The 17,401-nt window shown below is 40.7% G+C and overlaps 1 protein-coding gene across 2 annotated transcripts; it reads left to right on the top strand.

Annotated features, from left to right (window-relative positions):
• The first annotated feature begins 355 nt into the window (after positions 1-355).
• Positions 356-11,859, top strand: LOC101849891 (calcium-responsive transcription factor). Of its 2 annotated transcripts, none has more exons than XM_035972988.1 (13): positions 356-396; positions 2,105-2,377; positions 2,672-2,944; positions 3,476-3,636; positions 4,240-4,429; positions 4,746-4,863; positions 5,239-5,376; positions 6,036-6,260; positions 6,749-6,902; positions 7,979-8,144; positions 8,953-9,092; positions 9,592-10,342; positions 10,807-11,859. In XM_035972988.1, the coding sequence occupies exons 2-13, from the start codon at positions 2,140-2,142 to the stop codon at positions 10,854-10,856; spliced, it is 2,604 nt and encodes an 867-aa protein (XP_035828881.1). In that variant the 5' UTR covers positions 356-396; positions 2,105-2,139; the 3' UTR covers positions 10,857-11,859. The 2 variants fall into 2 exon arrangements, with proteins under 2 accessions (XP_035828881.1, XP_005110820.1); XM_005110763.3 differs by lacking the exon at positions 356-396 and adding an exon at positions 409-571.
• The last annotated feature ends 5,542 nt before the right edge of the window (positions 11,860-17,401 follow it).

Below are 17,401 nucleotides of genomic sequence, written 5' to 3'. Positions count from 1 at the left end.
AGCATATTGATGTTTACACAATGCTTCAAACATGGATCTTAGATCTAGATGATTAATGTACCGACCTATTTTATACAATGTACGAACACCACAGTGGAAAAACAAAAACAAAAAAACCCAATAAATAGGCCTATCAAAAACCCATTGATGCGGGAAAGGGGGCGGAGGGCCTGATTTACAGCATGCTTTAAATGACATTCAGTTTAATTAGTACGAAAAAAAAAAGCTTATTCTTTATTTTTCAGTTTAGAGTTTGAATCTAGTTTTATTGTTTTCGGCCGTAAATCTTGTTTACAGAAATGAACGGCCAAGGCCTAGGCCTAGTTTTTAGGTGCCTACAACTCTACGCATGCGCAAACTTCTTTGGATCGCCATTTTGTTTACAACGACTTCGAGGTTTGTGACTCGTTTTCATCCTCCAAAGTCTCATTGTGACCCCTTTTGCTATTCACCGAACATCTACTTTCGTTTTCATCCAGAGTTGACAAGTTCTGAACATTTGAAGACCAAAAGCATCATAAAATCATATGCGTTATATTATTTTCACTATGAACATTTGGCAGAGGAACCGGTCAGTGGGGCATGAAATGGGTCATTCCATTCTACTCCATTGACTCATTATGTCCTGTGCTGTTTTTCTCTTTGCCGACTTCGCCTAGGCCCCCTAGCAGAAGCAGTTCGCAGCCTATCATCTTATCCCTCTCCCAACCGTCCTCTTTTTCATCCTCTTTTGCTTGTGCTCAAGATGAAGAAGAGATTGATTGATTTCAGATGTTACGACTTGTCATTTCACTTCGAATACAAATCGGGGTGGGTGGGGGTTACCTAGTCCTAGCAGCAGCTAGTCGTGCCCCTAGGCCTACCCCTTTCTTTTCTTTTCTTTTTTTAATTCAACTTAGAAATCTAGATTCTAGATATCTAGATCTAGATCTAGTTACCTGATCTCATACTCGTCTCCTGTTTGTAAACAAGTTTGGGTGCTTAGGCTTAATTTTCAATGATTTGAAAGCATTTGCCATTGATGTCTCGCCTTCTGATAGTCTAGAGTAGTAGTAGTAGTCTAGAGTTTGACTTGAGGCAGTCTAAAATTTGAGATTTGATCAAGCCCATTTTGGTCCATCTTTTCTTTAGACTTAAACTTAAAACTAAAAATAAATAAGACTGCATTTGTAGAATAGATCTCTTGTCTTTCCGGATGGACAAATTTTCTTACATTTTAAAAAATCTGATGAATGTTTGTCATTATAACTCTAGATCTACTTGTTCTTAGAATCTCTTCTTTTAATAGTCTTCAATCTAGCCTATTCAAGCCTATTGCATGCAAAGCAAGCATTCACTTTCATTACATTTCCTGTGTACTTAAATAATTAATGATTAGTGCACATAGTATAGCAATATCATATCCATGCTCTCTCTTAACAACCATTATTACCCCAGTAGACCCTGGAACGCACTTCATTTTCAGCTTTCTGGGAAGCACTCTATACACACTGCAAGCTGTAGCTTTCATGCGGTCAAACACTTTTCTAAGTCGTAAAAGTGAGCTAGGAAAATTTGTGTAAGGTGCCTTTCCCATGGACACCACATGTGACCCCTGACGAGATTTGCATCAGAAAGTGTTTTTAAATTCTGTGCCATGTTTCTATCTTGCATGCCCCACTGCAAATTTTCCCCACACACTGGTGACTTTTAATTTAAATTTTATATTGAAGAGTAAGCCAATAACACATGATCCTATATTTATGAACGTAATATACCTTTTATATTTTATCCGAAGACTGCATCTCACTACTTGGACACAAAACATAAAAATCTCCACCTGACCTGGTGTACAACATGTAAAGATTAGAGTCCAGGCAGGGATCAGAATCATTTTTACACTTTTGAAAAGTTTTTCTCACAACACCAATAGGCCTACTTGGAATTTGTACCCAATTTGCAATTTCTACTTCTGCATTATAATAATCATATATATATATATATATATGTATCTCTCTTGCCTTTTTGTAAACTGCATCAGTGCACGGTTATAAATTACTTTTCAGTTTAGGTCTGTGCCAACCAATACTTTCCTAAACCAAATTTGTTGCTTTTTTAAAAACAGTGTCAGGGACATAAGGCAAGGTTACAGTGGGGACGATGACAAAGGATGGGGACCCGGGTCGAGAAGTGGCCAACCTAACAGCCTCAGCAGATGGGACAGTCCTCATGGGGATTCCCCTCATCCCAGGACTTGACGTTGTGGCGTCTGGCGATGGCTCGCACATGGAGTGCAGCATCAAGACGGAAGAGGACGATGACCTCGGCATCGGCAGAGGGGCAGAAGATGAGGAGACTGACGTCAGCCAAATGCTGTCTGTCGTCAGTTCTGGAGGAAGTATGTCATGCACCTTGAACTAGGTTGTGTAGATTGATCTGTTATAGTGATATGATATCAAATATATTGCTGTTACATTATCGCTATTTTAATGTGTATTCTCCTTTACTTTCAAACATCTGCAAGTAATGTCACAATCATTATATTCCTCAATTGAAAAATATGTTTCTACTGCATTATTTCAAATATATTGCTGCTGCAATATTATCAAATATCATTTGTTTCATTGTTTTTTATATTCTGATCAATTGAGAAGAGAGGTAAAACATTTCTTTAAAAATCTCTCTTTTCCAGACTTGATCCGAGCTAACCATGCGACGTTGCAGTCTCTGTTATCAACCCCAATATCGGGCACCCAGGTGTTTGCTCAGCAAGATGGTATACAGGTCATCACTTTGCCGACGGCGACAGACGTCGTGGGCCTCGGTGGGGAGAACAGCAGTCGACTCGTTCAGGTGTTTCCAAGTAATGAAGACCTGACCAGCCTTGGTGTTGGAGCTAAATACATCGGACTCATAGCGATTCCAAACACAGGCCTTGTCGCTCAGACTAAAACAGATATGGGTGGTACGTTCTGTGATGCAGAGATGTCGCGTGTTCCTTTGTCGTTTTTCGAAAAGATTTGTGGTGAAAAGCAGAAACAATTGTGATGGATTTTGTACCTTGATCGAAGCAGAAATTGTTTGTATTATCAGTGGGTTAAAAGTTTTGTGTGTTCCTTTGATGGAAGACAGTGAACATTCAGCTGTGAATCTAAAATGCCAGAAATGGACTTGAAAATGAAATTATGTAACAATAGAGGATACATTATAGGGTTTCTTCAATTTTCTCAAGAACTGTGAAAAGTGCATGTCATTGCTCATCAGATGATTGGTCTGTTTTTTCTATTAAGTAAACATGCTTGAAACTTTGATTTTATAGCTCTAACTTATAAAGCAATGTCTTTCATTGTTATTCTGCTGATGAATTAAAAATTGTACAAGCACTTTGTCAGTAATTTAAGACAATTTGGACAGATTTTCTACTCCAGTTTTCAATGAGTAGTTGTAATTTCATTGACTTATATTTTCCTTGCCCATGCCTTTTTTTTTTACCCAGGCCTCTCCGGTTTAGAAATGGTTCAAGGCACTGAAACTGCTGAGCTGAATGCGGCTGCTGCGGCAGAGAGTATGGCGGCCATCTTGATGCCTCCGCCAGCCACTGTGCCAGAGCTACCCCCAGGATGTCCCCAGTGGGCAACCCGACTGAAGAAATGTGAGGTGAGGGAGACTGCCAGGAACTGACCACTAATTCTTTTGTGTTCACTCTGCCCCTTGAATGCCTGATATGGCGGACCACTAATGCTTAACCACACCGATGTTTTTCCTAGCAAGTAATTATTGCATGATGTTTACTTTGGTTATATAAGTATTTTAAAAAGTTATTGTTTTATTTTGTACAGTTATCTCCCTTCCTTTGAGATTAGAGGAACTGTGCTGGCTCTAAACTCGAGGGCCAGATGGTTTTTCAGTTTCATACTCATGTGCTCAAGGGGCAAAGGGTTAATGCCTTTCACTGGGTCATTGTTGTTATTGTATCTGAGCAGCCCATGATTGTTCTCTTCAGCCCAAATCTGTATTTTCAGGGATTTGCGGGAGTAGTGATAGATTCCTAAATTGTAAATGCTTTACACCCTCATGGCCATGATGTAGATCTTTTCGAAGGCTGCATAGGTCATGGCATTTTTTTGTATTTGAAGCAACGTTAATTTTTTATGCACAAGTAGAGCTGGGAACAAGTTGAATGTATTGATGAATTCCAAGTCAAAGTAGGCCTATGTAACTGTTTTGTTTAAATTGACAATGTTTTCGCAAAATCCTCAGAAAATCGGGGACTCGTACCGTGGATACGTGGAAAATGAAATTGACCTGGACTTGATATTAACCCTTCACAAACAGCAGACCAACAGCTTCTGGGGCACTCGGCAGTCGCCCAGCCCGGCGAAAGCGTCCATCAGACTCATGTGGAAGTCACAATATGTTCCCTTCGATGGCATTCCCTTTATCAATGCTGGTAAGGACAGGACATGGGTTGTAGTATCAGAGTTATTGTAGCAAGAGGAAATTCACATATATACACAGATTTCAAAATAAGGTCATGCTTCTTGTGCCTTTAGTACTACATTTGTCATTTTTTGTGCCTTTAGTGTCATATTTCTTCCTATGTTGTGTCACAATTTGATGCTGTCATAAAAGAGAAATAAGCTCTATAGTAGTATAGTAAGATGTTCTAAGTATTTATGAAATGTCGTTTGTAAACTTTTGTGGTTGTCACATATGACATTTGTATCGTGGAAAACTGATGTGTATTTTGTTTTCATGTCCTTCAGGAAGTCGAGCAGTGGTGATGGAGTGCCAGTACGGTCCTCGGAGGAAAGGGACGTTTGGGAAAAGAGGCGGCACCACCAATAGCAATGCTGTAGAGTTCAAACAGACGTGTCCAGCCAGGTCGGTTTTCTCATGTTGTGGTAAATGTTACAGTTCTTTTGTGTCTGTGTGTGTGTGTGTTTGTTCTTGTGTGTTTACGTGTATTGTATATTATGTGTATCGTGATGCTTCTCAGGGTGTGGGGAATCAATTTTATTGTTATCGTGTCTGTTTAGATAGTAATAAGCAATAAACTGTAGAGTGTGGATATGTGGTATATAAATGCAATTATTGTGATGATTATTTATCCTAAGTCTCCTTTCAAGAAGAGATTATGGGTTATGTAAATTCCTGTTTTCTATTGCTGTTATTTGTATTATTGTTATTGCTAATATTATTGTTATTGATTTTATTATTGTTATATATATCATTATTTTCCTCTCTTTACTGTGTCAGGATATACATCAAAAAGGTGCGCAAGTTTCCAGCATATGCGGTCGATCTCACGATGGATAAAAAGAGCATCCGTTTAGCAATGGACAAAGCTTTCCTTGAACTTCGAGAACAAGGTCTTGACAGCTGGGGAGAGGAAAGGTCAGTGGTGAACAAAGAGCTAGTGACTCTGGTGTTTAGGTTTGTTTACCTGTACAACACCTGCTTCTCAAATGTCGAGAAACTGCAGGATTTCCAATGTCCACTTTTTCCTCCCATCCCTTACCACAGACAATACCCTTTGTATATACTGCAGCAGAGACCAAATGTGGAAGACTGCCACATTTTTTAACATGGCACTGAGTCAAAAGGCACATGCTCAAAGTCTAATAGATTAACAACAATAACATTTGTTTGCATGATGAATATTGCTGCTGTCGCAAGAAAATATTTATTTGTCCCTGCTTCACTGGGTGAGCAATTACAGTAACTCTTTCTTCGTATATTTTAATATATATTGACAGGTAGATTCATACATATAAAGCTGATGTGCTTTGACTGATGGGTGCTATGGAAATTTATTTGACAAGAATACATTATTTTTAATGTGGGCCATGGGCAAATTTATATATTTATATGAAAACTGATTGTGATCAGTTAAAAAGAAAAATAGGCCATAGAATGTACTTTCACATAATTTATTTTGATCACTCAGAACTGATAAAGAAGTCAATCGGACTCTTTTGGAAGTTACAACATGTTCCCTTTGATAGATAGCATTCCCTTTTGCAATATTGGTATGAACATCTTTCTCTTTTCAGGTATTACGTACAGTTGCCCACGGATAAAGCTCACGATTATCACGAGGAATCGCCCAATGCCTTGAAGCAGGAGACAGTGGTCAGTCCCCCGGTGATAGATGAGCAGACGCCTCCGGTCGTGGAAGGTCTAACAGATACACGCATCCACCCTGCCGTGCTGGAGAAGATTCGGCAGATGGTTGCGGCGGGGGAGACAAAGCTCTACACCATACGCAAGCAGTTGAGGTGAGTTAGTAGTTCTCCTGGACAGAAATAGAGAGTGTGATTTACTGTGATGGCGGCTTGAATGATGATGGTGTTTTGTATTCATAAAATTTAAATGCTCCTGGATGTTAGTTACTGGACCATTATTGATATTATGTTGATTTGTTACTGTCATTGTCTGTTGCGTATTGTGATGTGGGTGATTGGAGAAAGCTTATGGTGTGTATGCATTGTAAAAACCTGTTTTAATGTTCAGAAAATTATCGCATCTTAGCGGTGTCTTTCCAGAACAGGTTGGTTGGTGGGTGCTCTGGTGTGGTTTGCTCCTTCTTTTTTATCAAACGTCTATCATCCTTGTCTCTCCTGCTTTTTTGTGTTTGATACTCTCTTGCAACCCTAATTTTCAGCACTTGTATGGCCTTATTGTGTTGCAAGTGCCTTAAAACTAAAACTCTTACTAAAATTAAACTTACAAAACTGACCCCACTTGTGTCCATGTGGTCCCACAGGAAGTTTGTGGTGTGTGAGCTGTTCCAGTGCTCGGGCCAGGTCCCTGAGCGTCACGACCTGACCATGTTCCCCACCGTCAACGACCTCAAGAACCACATCCACCAGGCCCTCAAGGACATCGAGACCGGGGTCCTGCCCGTCTCCGCGCCCGTGGTCAGTCTCAGTTGCTTGTTTTTTTGTTTTCTTGTCTTGTGGGTTTGACGTCTCAGGCACTTATATAATGACCTATGACCTATTTGTGTTGCAGGTGTCGTTAAACTCTTACTAAAATGAAAGATGATTTTTTTTCTCAAAATTGCTTGCTGGAATTCTAGCTCTTGTGTCTATCTGTAAAATGTTTGTCCCCTCTGTGCCAGTTACTTTAGGCTGATCGTAGAGCCTCTATTCATTTGCTTACGGCATCGTTTAAAATAATCATATTCTCCATGTAGTCATAAGTTGTCCAAGATGGCCACCCATGGTCGAGAGGAAAAGTGGCTGTCGTAGACAGGTGGATGTCTTGAACAATGTCATTATAATACAGAAAAAACACAAATGGGGTAGTGCAAAAGTAGTCACTGACTGTAGTGTCTTTAGGCCATTCCCAAAGAGGGGACATTTCTCATTCAAGCATAGTAGAATTGTAAGTGGACTGACTCATGTCACGCTCATAAGTGTGCCTGATCTACAACAGGGAACTGCTGCTTTTTCTTTCCTGATCCTTACTATTGTCATTTTCCTCTACTTCTTTTGTATGTTTGTCTCTCTCTTGTGACCTGCTATATCCGGGGTGCCTTGATAGTCAAAGCACTTTGTGCTGTTGAAGCCAGAGAGATGAGCAGTCTGATTTCTTGTAAAGACTTCTCTGTTGACACCCACCCCTTGGCGCTCATATGACCTTATGCAGTTGCGAGCGTAAAACCCTCTACTATTAAAAAAAAAAGTAGTCATTAGTACAGGTGATTGGACAGGTGGCTGTTAGAGCAGGTTTGGCTGTTATTTCCTTTCTTCTTCTTTTTTTTCCCTATTTTGACGAATTCCTTGCAATGTTGCAAAAGGCTTTTTTTTTTTACCTGAGGCTTTTTCTTCTTTTTTCGGTCTTTTTTTATTTTTAATTTGAGGTTTGTCCTGACACAGAAGATGAAAGCAGCCCTTCTCCCAAATGATGTGAATTGTGTTTATTGGGGCATCAACATTTGCAAATTTTTTTGGGGGAATGAATTCATGATAAATTTTTATTTTTTAATCAGGTGAATCTGGAGGTAATGGCGGGCCAGGAATCCTCCGAGGCCAACGATCAAGAGACCAACGACATCAAGACGGAACTTTCCTCCATGTGGTCGGGGGCCAACGTTCCATCCAGCACGCCGATGCCGGAGAGCGTCACGGTGACCTTGACACAGAACCCAGGGGAAGGTGAGTTGGGGGAACAGCAGTGGCATTGATGTGTGGAGACCAAATGGGTGTTTAGTGGATGCTCTGGTCATCTGTTCTCTTTCTACTCCTTTTTAGTGGCACTGTTGTCTTTATGTAGACTGCTCAGCTACCGACTCTTTCTGCAGCCTTTCTACTGCTATTTCTTGGCTCCTTCTTACTGCTGTTTTTCAGCCGCAGCCCTGATCTTATGGTATGAAAAATCAACATCTAGCCTTCTCGGACAAGGGCGATGTGTGTAAGTTGCACACGTTAAAGATCCCTTGGTGGACCAAAATTGATCAGAGTAGGCTTCAACCGCAAATGTTTGGTGTATCCCACGCGCTCATATGACCTTATAATGCAGTTGTGAGCGCCGTAAAAAGACTGCTCAGTGTAAGACTCCCGTCATACGTCACTTTTCAAAATGGCGAATAGTGGCTTCTTACACTAAACAGTGGTCCCTGTTTTTTATGAAATGTGGTCGCTATCCCAGCAGTTTTCTGAAAATGTTCTTTAATCAGCTCAACTTGTTACCCTCTTTTATCATCCAGGTGACCCCACTCTATCTCAGAGGGTGGTTGGAGGGTAACACTTCTTAGTTCTGTAACTGTTTGTTTTTTTTCTACTCCTCTGTTGTTTCTGTCTGTCTGTTTTACTTTTTCCCTTCACTAAATGTCTCACTTTTGTGTCACTGTGCTTCTGTTTATCCAAACAAACAAAGCAACCACTCTTTTCCAGTCCACCCCCCCCCCCCACCCCCCCTCTTTCTGTTCTAATAAGCCGAGTTTGTTGTTTCCCCTGGTCACAGACGGCCACCACATGGTTTCTCGTATCGAGACTCATCTGAGCGACGGCACAACGCAGGTCAGCACAACCTTGACCCCTGAGACGGCCCAGTTGTTGTCACGCCTACACCCAGGTCTCTTCCCCGCTGGCAGTCTACTCCAGGTGAGTTACATGGTGGTACAGGTTGGGTGGTTGGAGGTCATCACTGGTAGGTCATACATCTCGACAACTACCATCGCACTGTTGTATTTGTTCGAGTGCTTTGCTTTTCTCAATATTGAGCAGCTCTTTTGTGGCAGAAATATACTGTCTTACGAAACTGTTTGCACTTCTTTACTGTTATTGGCTGTTGATCTGCTTTGAATAAATTTTTTTTTTTTCATGGGTTTTTTTTTTTTCTGTGGGTGGTTAGAAGGCACCCCTGATAGGTCCTACCTCGTTTCCTTCTCACTGTTGTTTCTATCTCCTTGTCTTATACTTTCCCTGTGCTGAAAAGTACCATTATAGTGTCAATGTGCGTCTCTTTACTAAAACAAACAAAAGTATGATAGCTGTCTAGACTGTTGTGTGGATATGCTTCTCTTTACTCCACTCAATCAAACTCAAACTGAATTTCCTTTCTTTTCCACCCAACAATCGTACGGTGCTGCGTCTGGCACAGTTGGATGGTTCCCAGTCCCAGCCTGTGGTCCCCGAGAGTTTGGCCGACCCTGTGAGCGGTCTAGAGCCCCCAGACGCGTCATCTGCTGACAACCCCGTGTCTGGTCTGGACGCCTCCATGGCGGAGAGCGTGCATGTGATAGGGGGCCTCGACTCTGCCCACCTGACGGGCATGGAAGACATGGACACGGCCCACAACATCTCCGACATGATGGACTCTGACGCTGCCGCGGGGATCTCAGGCATGGTCAGCTCGGACCCGACACACTCTATCGGAGGAATTCATCTCGACGTGCACCACCCTTCATCTCACAATATTTCCGGTATCATCGATGGGGACTCTCCCAATTTCGCCGGGATTGTCACGTCGGAATCGCACCACCACCACCACCCTCACCATCACCACCATCATCACCACCACCACATCCCCGGCTTGAGCATCGCAGGGTCGGGTCTGTCTGTCCTCAACGGGGTTGACCCGGCCACGATTTCTGAGATGGTTTCCTCGGGCGCCGCCCATCTGAGCATCGTTCCGGGCCACCCTGACACGATCGCCCTGGTGGCGGGCGCGGGGTCGGAGGCCGCTCACACTATCGGGCTGGTCACCACGGGCCGGAGCGACGGCGGTCATTTGACCCTGGGGGACGAGGCGTGCGACGAGTCTATCATGGCCAAAGGTCAGGACCTGGGGGAGGTGGGCGGGGCCGATGAGAAGCTGTCGGAGGATAAGATTACTCTGCACATCACTTCAGGTGAGTCCTCGTGGTGGATGTGGGTCTGGGTCAGGAAAGTAAAGGAGGTGAACTAGGTCAGATATAATTTATTGTAATTTTAAGTACTTTAATAGTTTTACACCCCCATCAAAACTATATCGATCATTTAGGAGATGAGGTACTGCCTGTAGAAGTGTGAAATGGGTGTAGAAAGTAAATGGGAAGATATATATAGTGTGTGGTTGGAGAATATTTTTCTGATATGATGTGCTCCAGCCTCCTTGGGATCAGAGAACAATTTTTTAATGGTCCTGTTACATCAAGGAAAATAACAATTTATCTTACAGCTGTAGAAAACTCATCAAACTGTCCTCCTCTTTAGAAAACTCACCAAAATTTGTTTCCTTTGTACTCTGTAAACTTTCCTCCTCTGTAGAAAACTCACCAAACTTTCCTCACTTTTACAAAACTCATCAAACTCTCCTCCTCTGGTTTTTCCGCAGATCAAGAAATGGGCATGGCCAGACTGGAGAACAAAGTCTCAGATTTGTGATATATTCCTCCCTGGCGCTCCGTCTTTCTCTCTTTCCCCGGAAAACGCACACGAGAATGATCCCCAAGTCCCAGCGTGACAGAATGCACATGATCCACGCATTGCACTCGAGAATGATGTATGATTATGAAGTTCAAAAGTGATAGGACTTGCATCATCACATCAGGCAGGATCGTGCTCGTGAGAATGAATGACTTTTTACGTTCCGTGTGATGGGGGACTTGCATTATCGTATGATCAGAATCTCAGCCGTTCTCACCTGCCACACTCTTTGTTTCAACTTTCACAGCCTGTGTGCTCCTGCTGCTTCACTTCTGGATGTTATCTTCAGATTTCTGGAGGCCTCAAAAGTTCTGATTTTTTTTCCTGCTAGGCAGTTTATGTTCAGAATAAATGTGGGTCACGTTTTCTTTCGATGCAATACATTAACTCCTTGAAATCGAAGTGTTATAAGTACCAAAGTTCTGTAGTTCTGTTGAGTAGTCAGTTCAGAATTCTTGTGCTTACATGTCCCTTCCGCTCCTTACAAGGTGTTTGTAGGTAAAAGTGTTTGGGTTTTTTTTCATATTTTGTAATTGGTGAAATGTCATGTAATTTGAGGTTTGCAGGCAAAGTACTTTCTGTTTTGTAAACATGAAACTTGGTGTAATTTGAGGTTTGCATGCAAAGTTCTTTTATGTTTGATAAACAGCAAGACTTTATTTAGTGAAAGGTTGACAGGCAGGCCATGAGGACAGCTACAGAGCGCCACTGGCTGATGTCCTTGCCATGACATGCACGCTGTGGGTTTTTGTTGGTTCTCATGCTAGGGAAAAGGATGACGTACATCCGCTTCTGTTTCAGACTACTATGTAATTCTCAGATGGATATGATGGTTGTGAGGTAGTCAAAAGTGGCGTGATGGGACCTGAAGTGGGAACAAAACAAGACCTGCGACTTTCTTTTTTTTTACTACAGCATGGAATGGAAAACTGCTCAGAACAAAATGTTATGTTATGGAAAATATTATATAATGTCCACCAAGTTGTCATTCATGTGCTCAATTGGGGAGATGGGAGGTGGTGGTGCTACTGGGTACCAATGTGAGTCTGCCGGTACTGAAGCTTTTGTGAGGTGGTGAGGGAAATGTCTTTCTCATTGCTACACTTTCTTGATTGTATCAATTCTTCTACATTGAACTTTATTGAGAGAAACTAGTTGGGGGGTTTTTTCTCGGAAAAAAAGCTTACTTGAATTGTTATAATTGTAGATGTCAGTCAGGAAGGTTTGAAACTCAAAATTGTGATTTATGTTTAAATCCGGACCCGCTCCATTCTATCTTATGAAAATGATTTGAGACTGCCTTTATGTAATTTATACTTTGAAGATTTCACAAATACAAGTTGAATAAAACGGGTTTTTTTATAGATTCCGTATCTCAAAATTGAATAACTCCCTCATCAGTGCAAACCATCTTTACTTCCCGTCCTCGGCACCATTGAAGTGGCACTGGCACTTTACCTCAGAAATTTTGCCGGCAATTTCTGACAGGTGTTTCTTGCAGATATTTTTTTCTCGATGAGTGTACTCGAAAAGTTTGAAGTCGTAATATTTTATATTCACCGTCTTCTATGTCACAGTCACGGCAAGCTAATAACATATATAAGTGTTCACAGCGGTACCGAAGCTATCAGTTGTTTTTATCTATTGAAACTTCACGTTCTACTAACGCTTCTGTTGTACTTCTTGTAATAGATTTATTGGTGTAGCTAGTAGCTAGTGTAGCTTAGTGCTGTAGGAAACCAGCCCATGAAGACTTTCCATTTTTAAAACCTTTTTGTTACCAGTATACTGTTTTCAAATACTGTTTTCAAATATTCTTTGAAATTTGTTGGGGTTTTAAAAAATTTTAATTAATTAGACGTTACGACAACGTTTGCTTTGGGACTACATTTGAAACTGTACCCCATTGATAACTATTCCCTCTCTATGGTGTACATTGGTCTCAGTAGTTGTACTTAAATAGATTATATCCTCCTTATGTATTCTTGTATATATTTTTGTGCCAAGTATGGCATCCCTGAATTCCATTCGTTACGTTTTCACAAGTCATCGACTCTCCTTGCAAGTGGTGGTACTCGTACTCCACATAGAGCAGAATGTTTCACTACACGCTCTCACTCTCTTTATCACAGGCACATGCCCGCGCGCGCGCGCGCACACACACACACACACAATCACTTTTTCTCTCTCTCTCTCTCTCTCTCTCTCTCTCTCTCTCTCTCTCTCTCTCTCTCTCTCTCTCTCTCTCTCTCTCTCTCTCTCTCTCTCTCTCACTCACTCACTCACACACACACACACACACACACAGACTCTCATGTACACGCACACACACAAACTCTCACACGCACACTCAAACATCCACACTCAGACATGTATGCTGTCCCCGGGTCCCAGATGAGTGGAATATATTAACCCGGAGGAAAACGGTGGGGGAATTTGATGCTCAATAATATTATTATTATTATGACTTGTACTAGTTAGCTCCGTTTGACAAAATATTTATATATCTCTTCCATCGCGTCATCTTGTTCATGTTTTTACTTAATATATAATTATTCTACTGCTCTGTGGTATTGATTGTAAAGTATGTAAGATAAAACTATTTCTAGTCACTTCTTGTAAAGAGCAAAGACCCATATAATATACAAACATATGTGCATATAAGTTTTTTGTTTGCTTTTTGTTGTTTTTTAAAGATTCCTTTTCGTTTGCAGTTGTTGTATTATTTTTGTGTGAATTTCCAGTTGTCCAAGTAGCTTCTGTGGAGAGCTTGCAACGACTTGACCTGTTTTCTCATTTTCTTTGTTACTTTGACCTTCACCCCTCTGTGTGAATTTAGTTTTCATTTTCCTTCAACTAGTCAGTCTGGACTTTTTGAAACCTATTTTGGAGAAGTTTTATCTTGAGTTGTGCTTGAACTGCTCTCACTATCATCTTGCACGTTTTTGCAGATGGTAGAATAGGGCTACTGTGTGGTCTTACATCTTTACTTTCCCCCCTTTTCTTTCTGTCTTTCTGTCTTGCTTTTTTTTTTTCAGCTCTAAGTAACTGTTATTTTGTCAATGTGCTTCTCTTTACCCAAAGTCAAAGTAGATTACTTGTCGTGTGTGTTTTTTTGGTTTTGAAAATTTAGTTTTTAAAAAAAAGTGTATTCTACTAAGCGATGTGTAACTTACGATTCTTTTTGTTTAAACAGTTGGCTTGTATTTGATACAGTACTGCTGGCACTGGACTTAAGTACTTCTTGCTTTATTTGTGCTGTAACAAGAATGTGAACTTTTTCTTGTGCGCATGCTTTGTGTAACTGAAGACCAAAGAGGGTTGGTGGGATTAGGATTGTGCTGATGATATGCTTTAGTATTTACCTTACTCATTAAAAAATGTAATAATTAATAATGTTGTCCGGTCAGTGAACGTACTCGCAGACTTCTCTAATGATCAGCTCGTTCAAGGGATGGGTGTTTGTTTTTAACAAATGTTGTATAGGGGCGGATGGTTGGAGGGCGTCACTTGTAGGTCTTATTTCTTTGTTTCCCCTTTTATTGTTTCTGTTTGTCTGTACCTTGCTTGTTCCCAGTGCTAAATAGCCATCATTGTCTCAATGTGCTTCTTTTTGCTCAGACAAACATGTATTGAGGTCACAAAATCTTGGCCTACCATCAATCTCACACTACTGCTGGTAGCATGCAACACCTGTTGGCTTTTGTCTTTTTATTTGAAGTAAAATTTGCAAAAAGACAAAAGAAAATTGTGACTCTCAAAGAGTGTAATTTATTGCTTTATACTTTATCATATTATGTATCACGTTTATGTACAGTGAGACAGGAAGACACTGCTGGCCATCTGCTATATATGTATACACACACTGGAAGTCACACATCTGTCCCTATTTATTTTGTAGACTCGCTATATACAGTTTTTATTTTGTGTATTTGAATGACTCTTTTCCCCTATATCATATAAAACATTTTAATGTTCTATAGAAAAATCATGTAGTGATCAGATCTTTGTTCCCAGCTAGCAAATCTTTGTCCTTGTTTTCTCAACCCATTGGATTATCCAATAGAATTTGTCCGTTGTTAGAGGGTAGCGGTAGTTTGTCTTATTTCTCTGCTTTCCCCTCCGTAGTTTTTATCTTTCTGTTTTGCTTTTTTTCCCCCCCAGGATTCTATAGTATCCACATGTTTGTTGAAAATTGTCTTTTGTTTTTAGGTTGTCTCAGCAGCTGACTTTCCTGTTAAGACTTGTTGTTTCCTATTGTCTTGCATGAATTAATTGTTATATTAATGTTCACTCTGTATTGTATATGGACTTAAGTCTAACCCCAGATAATTCAGTAGGTTCTTTTATATGAAAATAATTGTTCTTCCTGTTTACTACTCTCACAAAAACAGAAGCCAGGACAATTGTTCAGCTCTACGTGGGTTTATTTTTTTCCTGTACCCCATTCTTTTCTAGTTACTGGAGAAGATTGGGAGCTGGGCAGTTCTTGTCATTGTTGTTTCTTTGATTTTCTCACAGCTGTTGCTGTGACTAATGGGGCAAGATTTTTGCTCTTTTGTGTTGTGAGGGCTTGAGAGCCGAGTCTTGTGTTGTTGTGATTCATGATGCAGGCTTGCTGACTTTTGAATAACTCAATCAGGGACACCCAATGTTATCCGTTATAACATCAGAATATGGAATAACGAACAAAATTACATCAAGTGGGACTGGTTTTGGTGAAGTGTACATGATGGGATAAAGCTCTCAAATTCCTGATTGCTGAATCTGGGGACAGTCGTGGGAAATTCATGATGGTTGTTGGCAAGCCCGATGTAGCAAGGCTGTTTGGCTCTTTTCTCTGTTGTGATCGATTGAGAACAAGGTGTAGCTATTTGGCCTCGGCCTCCGTTAATCATAATGGGCTGTAAGCGTGTTCAGTGGGAGCCAAAGATGCTTAGTTTTGCTAATTTCTCTTCGTTTTGCTAATTTCTCTTCGATACTTAGTTCCTGTGAGTCGACTTCGAGGGTTGGTAGTAAAGTTGGATTGTTTTTGTTGCAAGCATTGGAGATTTTCTGAACTGTTTCGACATGCATGTCCAGCTTTTCTGTATTTGGTGTCAACTCGTCACGCCGTGTCCTGTTTGGTGGGAATCTGTTCTCGCACTTTGGCTGGATTGAAGGGGCAGTCTTTAGTAGTTAGTAGTTGTTGTCCTTGAGGTACAACTGGACAAAATGGCGAAAGAAAACTTGGGCTGTCAAAGACATAGAGTGTAATTGTGTTCTTCTCATCCTTTGTTTCCATCAACATTGTAGGCCTACTTGTACAAATTTGCTGTTGGGTTGCCCCGGACTGCATCACTACGTAAGTCTGTATGTGTTCAGGGCTGTTGTATTGAGAAAAGTGAAGAGCAGTGGGAGACAGGGGAGGAATTTCATCAACCTTTTCTTTTATATATTATATATATAAGAAAGTATTGGTCTCTTAAAAGGGACGTATATATTAATTTAGGATGGTCACAAGGATTTCATGAACTGATTTTTTATTTTTTTGTAATTTTAAAATATTTTTTGTTGTTGTAAATCTATTATTAGATACATGTGTTTGCCCTAACTTTTTACTCCATTGTGGCAGAAAAAATTGTAAATGTGGCAGCAAGCCTTGGATCATGAGAAAAGTGAACCAAATTGTTTTGAAAAAAATTCTCTTGCTCAGTGCTTTTTTTACGTCTCATTGAACTTTGATATTCAACAGCTGAGGGTATACATACTATGAAGTCTTGACAGTTATATTGGGCATGTGAGCTTTTATTTCACCTGTACCCTACCTTTGCTCTTTCTTTCTTTCTTCTTTTGTTTCTCTCCTTTTTTTCTTTTTTTTTTGTTGTCAGTGCGTTTAATTTATATTTTGTTGCCGTTGGCTTCTGGCGCCGCTGCAAAGTGGAGATAAAATTCTGCAGCTGGAACGCTATGTGAAATGCTCTTGTGATATTTTCAGTATTTTGTGCATTATCAACTGCTCTTACTGGTGTACGACACAAAACGCGTGTGTATACGACAGAGTGCACGTGTATACGACACAGAGAGTGCACGTGGGGTTGGGGTGGGCGGGCGGGCGGGCGGCATTTGGTGCTCGGGGAGATCTTACTACGTGGAAGTGGTACCAAACTTGCACATACCACCATCTCTTGCCTTTGCTTAATTTATTAAAATATTTGATGGAAATGTACAGTCTTGTTCGGTTTTGGATTTGTTGCAATTTACATTCATTAATATTGTTTTATTTTTTTGAGTGTGTGTCCGTCCACTTTTGAAATAGCTAAACTTTTTTTTATTCAGCTGAAAGAAAATTTGCTGCTATATTATTATTGTACTTTATGTTTTGTTATTTGCCAAAGACAGTCTTAATTCTCTACCAGAAACGCCACAGCATTGACGGACAAGTTAATATTCGTAGAACCGATTTAAAGCTTTTAAAAAGATTTTGAGTTTCTGCGTACAAGGACCAGACTAATGAACACCGC

Source organism: Aplysia californica, unplaced genomic scaffold (assembly GCF_000002075.1).
Source record: "Aplysia californica isolate F4 #8 unplaced genomic scaffold, AplCal3.0 scaffold00942, whole genome shotgun sequence".
Taxonomy (NCBI): domain Eukaryota; kingdom Metazoa; phylum Mollusca; class Gastropoda; order Aplysiida; family Aplysiidae; genus Aplysia; species Aplysia californica.
The sequence above is the reverse complement of the archived record's forward strand: the minus strand, read 5'-3'. Positions and strand labels throughout refer to the sequence as shown.